This window comes from Trematosphaeria pertusa (assembly GCF_010094035.1).
Source record: "Trematosphaeria pertusa strain CBS 122368 unplaced genomic scaffold BU26scaffold_5, whole genome shotgun sequence".
Lineage (NCBI taxonomy): Eukaryota > Fungi > Ascomycota > Dothideomycetes > Pleosporales > Trematosphaeriaceae > Trematosphaeria > Trematosphaeria pertusa.
Genome location: NW_022987216.1, coordinates 1,061,443 through 1,068,931, shown reverse-complemented (window position 1 = coordinate 1,068,931; position 7,489 = coordinate 1,061,443). Strand labels below are relative to the sequence as shown.

General features: G+C 52.9%; 4 protein-coding genes across 4 annotated transcripts in view; 1 reads left to right on the top strand and 3 right to left on the bottom strand.

Moving 5' to 3' along the window:
• The window catches only part of BU26DRAFT_517657 (uncharacterized protein), a 1,056-nt gene extending 1,046 nt beyond the window's left edge, over window positions 1-10 (top strand). Inside the window, exon 1 of the mRNA XM_033828625.1 lies at window positions 1-10. This exon is cut by the window's left edge and continues 1,046 nt beyond it. The gene's annotated coding sequence lies outside the window, so the exon portion shown is untranslated.
• A 387-nt stretch (window positions 11-397) lies between these two features.
• BU26DRAFT_517656 (uncharacterized protein) lies at window positions 398-1,292 on the bottom strand. Its single transcript, XM_033828624.1, has one exon. The coding sequence runs from the start codon at window positions 1,216-1,218 to the stop codon at window positions 685-687; it is 534 nt and encodes a 177-aa protein (XP_033685883.1). The 5' UTR covers window positions 1,219-1,292; the 3' UTR covers window positions 398-684.
• Window positions 1,293-1,671: 379 nt separating this feature from the next.
• Window positions 1,672-4,535, bottom strand: BU26DRAFT_272219 (uncharacterized protein). The gene is made up of 2 exons (XM_033821392.1): window positions 3,916-4,535; window positions 1,672-3,861 (listed from the first exon to the last, which is right to left on the bottom strand). Exons 1-2 carry the CDS (start codon window positions 4,063-4,065, stop codon window positions 2,125-2,127), a joined length of 1,887 nt encoding a protein of 628 aa, XP_033685882.1. The 5' UTR covers window positions 4,066-4,535; the 3' UTR covers window positions 1,672-2,124.
• A 927-nt stretch (window positions 4,536-5,462) lies between these two features.
• Window positions 5,463-7,426, bottom strand: BU26DRAFT_423429 (uncharacterized protein; the record flags this gene model as incomplete). Its single annotated transcript, XM_033823509.1, has 4 exons — window positions 5,463-5,665; window positions 6,330-6,709; window positions 6,887-6,967; window positions 7,047-7,426. 4 exons carry the CDS (start codon window positions 7,424-7,426, stop codon window positions 5,463-5,465), a joined length of 1,044 nt encoding a protein of 347 aa, XP_033685881.1.
• Window positions 7,427-7,489: the final 63 nt, after the last annotated feature.

Genomic DNA, 7,489 nt, shown 5'->3' with positions numbered 1-7,489 from the left:
CCCCCCCCCCAAATTCCAGGTTCCACTGTACATACTTCGGCTTTCCCCTCCGTTCCATGGCTTTGGCGTTCATGGCAGCATCACCCATCCAACCACATTCCCTCCGGCATCTTCCTTTGCATCAGCGGTTGAACTTTTGATATCCCTTCAGCTTGGAGTCTTTGGGTCTCAGCATACATATCCCCATTGGGTTTTCGTTTCTTTCTATCCGGCGAGCAAGAGAAGGACGGGAAAAGACAAAGAATGGAAGCTCATCCGTAGAGAAAGAGTGTATAGATAGTATAGGTAATACATTCGGATCTATGTTCTTCACCCTTCCCGTTTGTCGCTCTCGGCAGGTTCGCGTCAGACGCGCGAAGTCATGTGCTCTTTCTACCCACCACATGCATCTCGCTTCGAACCGCCCGCCCGCTCACCCGCTCCTCAACAGAAGAAAATATCAGCACAGCTCATCCCAGCCTTCCTTCTCGCATGACAAGTCGCACAACAACGTCCTTCATGCATGTACGAACAGACGGCAACGAATCGGCACCTACCCCCAAACATCATCAATATATCAACACCCACGTCCTCGGATACTAACATCCCCATGTTTAGGAATCAGCCCGTCGAACCACTCACCACGCCCTACACCTCCACGCTCCCAGCCCTCCCATGCAAGAGATAACTTCCCAGCTTCCGCATTTAGTCACCGGGGCCGATTGCACCATCGAAAAGCAAAGAAAACTTCCATCGATCGTGGTGTTTGAAGTGAGCGGGACGCGGACACGTTGTCGCTTGCCGCTGCTGCCGCACCAACGAACGAGGCTGAACGCGTCGGCAGCGCGTGGGGTGCCGAGCGTGAAATGCTCCTACTGGCCGCACGCGCCGCGGGCGTGGGGTGCATGAGGATATACACAGGTGATACGGTGGTGCATGGAGGACTACCGGTACTGCGCCGCTGGTGGAGGGCGGTTGAGGAGATAGATTGCGGAGGGCAAAGGGCAACGTGTTTGGGGGCGGAGGAAGGCTGTGGTGTGATGGGATGAGTGTGTATGTACGTGCATGCATGGAGGTGAGCGGAGTTGAGCGAAGAAGCGGCGCGGTCCGCGGGGTGGGGCGCGGAGATAGGAGTTGTGAGTTGAGGTTTGAGGATGGGCGAGGTGGTGTTAGGGGTGCAAGCTGGAATGGAATGGAGATGGAGATGGAGATGAAGAGTGTGGTAAGTAAGGATGCCATTGTACCTGATGAAGAAACAAGCCTACAACGCCGTACTTATTAAAAACCTAGCCAGTAAAGCAAAAAAAAAAAAAGTTTATCCCAAATACGGGACCAAATAGGTGACGAGCTAGCAAGGTGCGCGAGTGCTAACAGTAATGCTCCTAAATGAAAACAGCCACCGTATCCCCCTGATGCGTGTTGAAATCGCTGTGAAATGTTGCCACCCAGTCGAAGTATGAATCCAGCATGCCTTGTTGAAAGTCTCCAGGCTCGAAGTGCAGAGTAAAGGCTGCAAAAGGAGAGAGGTGCTTGCCGTATGCTCGTGCTCTGTGGTTCCACAGCATTGAACTACCGGACGCATCAGCACAGTTGCCTTCAGCCGACTTCACCTTGCCATTGTTGTCGAGCTTGACTGGTTGACCAGGGCGGAAGGCTGAGGGCTGCCACGATGTCGGATGAAAGCTGTCGTTTTGAGGGACCGCAGCATCTCGCAGTTTGACTGAATCCGGAAAACGATCCTCGAGCTTATTGAGCTCAGCGGTTGTTCGCCTTCGGTGCTGGTATATGATTGTGAGATGCTGACAGGGATCTATGAAATCTCCCTGCAGCGATGACTAAGCGTCATCACTTTCAATGTCAGGCGCGAGAAAACACCAAGGAAGGACGGCCTTTGACCCAGTAAAATAGCGATGAGGAGCGGAGCTGGGTGACTCAAATGATCTCGGCCGAACCAATGCCACTGACGATAGGTTGCGCAATACTGTGATACGAACGAGCGGGGTTCTTGACCGGTCAATGATGCAGCCCCAGGCATACGCCTGCAGCAAGGCGAAAGGGAACGTGGTTTGCGCACCACCGTTGCCTTATCTGGGGCTCTGTTCCTACTTGCTCATTGCTCATTGCTCATTCTGGAAAGAGGACGCATCAGCGACATGTCCCACTCTTACAGGCGGTTGAGAGCCCTGGAGTCCACTGCCAGTGGGACGGGTTGAACTCGTCCTCCATTTTCTCCTCATGGTCGGGTGACTTGTCGTTGGGCTTCGGCGGGAGAGGGCCACGATTGAAGCTGATCATGACAATGGGGCCCAATGCGTTGTCATCGTTCGAGCCATATGACCTCCCCGAGCGGATCATGTACACGAGGCTGCGTTCATCAAGGACGCCGGTGATGGACCTGTTGTATGCTGGCCCTGTCGGTAGTGGTGGGTTCAATATCTGATGCAGCCTTTTTGAGCACGGGCATCTGGATGCTGGAGGGGGCCACATGTTGATGGATGAGTGACGATACACCACGTCGTCCTCCGCGGTAAGCGGGCTGAGTGACTTGTCCTTCGGTGGTGGCGTCTTATCAGCGGGCGTCCAATCGAAAGGGGCAACGCGGCGAGACCCAATACGTATCCGCAAGCACGGCGGTGTCGCGGGATTGTTGCAACAACGTTCATCTTCCACCAAGTCGAGGAATGAGCTGCAGGCGTAGTTGTATGCTCGAAATTTCGTGCGGGCGAGGATGAAGGATCTAGTAGTTCCGCAGTCCGAGGGGAACTCGGGATGGAAATTCCAATTGAACCGGGGCTTTGTAGGCGCGTAGTTGGGCCGATTCGTCGAGTCAAGCAACTCTGTGAAGGGATCATCTTCTGGTAATAGAGGAGCATCAGATGCACCCATTGCTGGTGACCCATCCGCGGAGGGCATGGCGGAGTCACACTTCTCGGGGCAATCGAAATCTGAGATGTAGAAGGTCCTGAGCTGTCGGCTGGATCCCTTTTGCCACTCACGACGTGACTCAACAATCATCGGCTCGTCTGTACATTCATCGAACTGAATAGTCAAATCGGTCCAGGAATCGTGTATCGGGCCTTCAGCGTGTTGCCGACGGTATACTTTCTTATTGATGTCCATAAAATCGCGCTTTGGCCGGTCCAGCGGGAAGCGAACGCAGTGGTAGAAAGACGTCCAGTCTAATTCTTCAACCTCAAAGGACGTTTGATTTGAAACTGCGTAGAAGTAGCCGTTGTGGACCTCAAATGCGATTGTAGACCCAACATCGGTGCCAAAGAACTCTTCAAGCTGTAGAGGGCGGGCGCAGCCCTTTAAGGGATGACGACGGTCAAGAGAGACGCCTCTTATCTCCCACTCATGGTGACCATGCTCGCCCATTCCAGTATAAGTTCCATAGTAAAGATAGCTGGCTGTGTGTCGCGCAAACAACTTATAGCTGGACTCAAGCTGAATCTCTTTGATGACCCTCTTGCCGCCGGGAGGGTTAAGCTTCGTACTGATGACAAAGATGCGGCCGTTGTTTGGCCGGGCCTTCTTTTCATAATGCACGGTGACGATTTCATCATTGTAATGCAGCAAAGATATCTTGGGTTCGCTGGGCGATGTGGAGGCCTCCGGAACCGTGTTGATGAATGGGGAGAGGTCCACTTCAAAGAAAGCTGAAGAGGCATGTACATCCGAGATACGGATGCTGCTACCTTCCAATATACATAGGACTCCTTGGCGATAGCAGAAAGAGTTCCCTTGGCCGATGATACGAGCTGAGAAGGGACGGGCATTCGAAAAGGCCTCCCGTCTGTCGTGTATGCTGCTCAAGGCGTCGCAGTAGGTTATTTCTTGGTCCTGGGCAAGCCGTGCTTCCTTGCTGTGAGGGAAGTTTGCCTGATGGAAACAAGTCAATAGTGCCCATTTCTTCTCTTTTAGAGCTCAAAATACCTCGATTGTTCGACGGCACAGCGTGCTTTCGTGCAGAAGGCTTTTCAAGAGGCGGCATGTGTGCCCGAGGTTAATGATGTCGTCGAATTGAAGGTGAGCAGTTATGTAGAACAAAATATCGAAAGGAAGCCCATCAAGAGTAATAGGCATGAATATTGTAGTGTTCGATTGCAGGGAGGAAGAGGCGTAAAATAATTAAGTGTTGGAAAGAAGCGAGAAGAGGAAGAAGCCACAAGCGAAAGCAAGTTGCAGGAGAACGGGCGCATCCCAAACTGCGTGGGAGCTGGAAGAAGTAACTAGAAAACAGTAGGGCGGGGAGACAGCTGAGTACAGTAGCTTGGATGCGGCTCAAAAAGGCCGTTGTGTGGAGAAACAGATAGCCTCGCAGCTCGGCTCGGAGGCCATGGTCTCAGTCCCTTTTCAAACATTGGGATGCATGCGGCTCTGCGATTGCAAAGCGCTATCGCCAGGGTCAGGCATCCGGACAGATGCATGAATGAGGGGACCGATGAACACCTCCTTGGAAAGTCCTCCATGGGGCGGGCATGACGAGGCTGAGGATATCGACCCGAGGTAACCTAGGAAATGTCGAATGGGGAAATTTGAGCCTCAGAAATTGTAAACAGACTTATATTACGAATGGCACTAACGCATGACCTCGTCAGCAAGGGTGGTGGATCACGCGTTGTGCGTGATTCGGAAAGGCGGTTGGAGGAAGGTACATAACATGCGGCTCTGCAACGGGACAGCGATTGGCCAGAAACCCATGCACTAGCCAAGCACATTAAACCTTGCTGCACTCGGAATGAATTGAGGCTCTGCCGAAGGTCTGCCCACTCCCCCCCCCCACCGAACCTAAGATTGTTTTTGCTCAGCCTTTCAATACAAGCCTTCTCATCATTGACGCATGATGCATAGAACAAAGACTTTAGCCCGGCCGAGCCCATTGTGCTAGCCAAGCGAGCTGCAAATCTCCAGCGCAGTGCGCGCCTGTCGACGCCAGAGGTCGCCCATCTTCAGCCTTGTTGCAGAAGCAGGTTGTAACACCCTTGTACCCTTTCTGCAAACGGTTCGTATCCTTCTCATGGCGCGTGTTACCGATTGCCAATTCGCCCTCCATGTGATGCAAGCAAGCATTATCTGAATCACCCTCGGGAACGAATGACGCCGCCAATATCCACAATCCTCGCCTGTAGCTTCCAACCACTCATCGTTCCCCAGGTTCGAGGCTTCGCTGCACATTTGCATTATTCCGGCGAAATCTTGCCCAACTGGCCAATGAAGCCTGCCGCGGCTCTCTTCCCGCTTCCATGGCAATGTTCGATCGTATGCTGTACAACCTGGTCGAGTAGGAAGCATGTAGCCGTCTTGCATGCCGTTATCGGTGAAGACATCGAGGAGGACGTGACGGTTTGGGAGAGGTAACACGATAGTGACGTGTCTGACCGTAGTTACCGTCGAAGGACGATATTGTGTTCTAGACGCCGCGTGAGTGGATATTATTGAAGGGGCACAGCAGCCAGGACACCTCATACCACCATCATGGATCAGTCCTCCAGAGCCGACCGATTTCGGTCCTCTCCATGCCAACCGATATAGGGCCAGCCTTGTGGCAGGGTCGAATACGGCGGTAGAATGTAGCGTCCCTCGCAGCTCCCCTTTGATTTGCATTCGAGGTTGCAGAGACCGAAAACTTTGCAGTAACACTCTTCGGCGAGAGGACAGTGTACCGGCTCTTTACCGAATATCACTGGAGGAATATGTTAGCAGATGATCAAGTCAAGGGCGCTGAAGCTGAGAGTTTGTTTAAGGGCGTTCAGCAGATGACCAGTTGCGCAACCCAACGGGTGGTTGACGTCCCTCAGCCTGGTGCAATCGCCCGCCCCGCTCCTTGGGCATCAACATCCAAGCCCAGGTGAGGCGCAGATTGTCAATAGAGGACGTCGATTGCTTGGTTACACCGCTATGATCCCTGTGGTATGGTCGCGTGGATTCACGACAGCGGTGTCGTAGGTTTCGCAAGAGCCGGACGTGTCAATCGTTATCCGGTGAGTCCAGCACTCTTGAATAGAGAGTAAACTGCCCAGAAGATACAAGATTGGCTTCGAATTGTCTCCTACTATTGGTTCGATTCCGTAGGTTGGGCGTTGTGTGCAAGGTGCTTCGCACACTCCGGTGAGACGGCTGACTCGAAAGTCGACAGTTGAGGAAAGAGTGCACAAACCTCGGATGGGTTCGAGACTTCAAGCAATTTTGGGCTGCTCGCAGTGCGGCCTTGGGAGCGTATATCAACTTTGCTGTCGAAGCCGGAGAGACCTCGTGGTAAGTTCGCCTTATGGTGCTGCAGTGTTGCCACGTAGATGAATCCAAGGGTAGAGTCCTAGGGGCAGGGGAACATAGGAGATGAAACATACTGTGCCATGAGTATTCCAAGATCCTCCCGCTAATACTGTCCCCCAAATCCGTCTCTAGCAGCCATTCCCTATATCTAGCATATTCCTCTTTCTTCCGCTCTCTAATCTTCTCCTTCGTAGCCGCAAACTGGGCGCAGCAGCTAACGCCAACGTATCGCGGGACCTCTTTTCCAGGAAACAGGATCTCAAACGCTTTCTTGTAATCTCCACCAGCGTGTATAGCGGCCCTATGCTCTCCTTCTTCCTCGAGCGGTTTGATCTCTGACGGGCATCCTAGGCTCCAGGCGCAGCGGATATTAACGTAACCCTCCTGCTCGAGGTATGGTATCTGGAAATGCCGCAACATAGGGAGCCCATCATAGTCGGGGTCGTCGTTGTGCCTTACAAGTGACGGTATAATTAGCAGAGCGCTTAGAAAGCTAGGGTACAAATACTGCATGTCTCAGATAGGCAGTAAATGTTAGAAAGTGTCTAACATTTGCCCTAAGGTAGGGTGCAATATAAGGAAGGTTTTGCTTACTGCGTACAAGTTAGCATCTATAGTCTACTATTTGTACCGGAGCCTTACCCATTGGTAGCGGTTCGGGTGGATGAAGAGGATGTTATCGGGGAGGTTATCATAGTTGTCTACGATGAAGCTATTAACCATGTTAGCCTTCGCGCGCTCTTGTACCATGAATGCGCCGGTCCCCCTGTCACAGAACGCATGCCACTCACGTCAAGTACACCATGCTCTCTCTGCCCTTGTTCTTTGGCACCGTCAAAGGCGCACTCTTATTATCCACCCGATAAATATTCTTCTCCCACTGTGGAAAATACTCATCAAGCCACGTCGCATTCTCGCTCGCCTGGCTCGCAACCACCACCGCGGTTCTCCGCTTCTCTCCTCCCTTTTCCACCCCTATCTTCTTGGTACTGCTCCCATGCTGTGCTTCCCCGTTGAGCACATCATCATTCCCGGCAGGCGCGTCCGCGGAACCAGCAGCAGGGGACGAGTCCCAGAGCTCGGCTTTCAGGTGGAGGACGAGGGCGATGAAAAGCCAGGCCAGGAGAGCGATGAGAGCGTTGCGGGCTGTGAGACGCCTGTGAATAGGCATGCTTCACATCGGATGCGTGCGGGAGGTATGTATCCTCGTAGAACGGAGAGTGGTGAAGAGGAA

Bases quoted from the DNA above. Each gene is read 5' to 3' on its own strand.
- BU26DRAFT_272219 (XM_033821392.1), bottom strand. From the start codon at position 4,065: ATGCCTATTACTCTTGATGGGCTTCCTTTCGATATTTTGTTCTACATA. The intron at 3,862-3,915 runs GTATTTTGAGCT...TGTTTCCATCAG, and splicing joins TGTGCCGTCGAACAATCGAG to GCAAACTTCCCTCACAGCAA.
- BU26DRAFT_517656 (XM_033828624.1), bottom strand. From the start codon at position 1,218: ATGGCATCCTTACTTACCACACTCTTCATCTCCATCTCCATCTCCATT.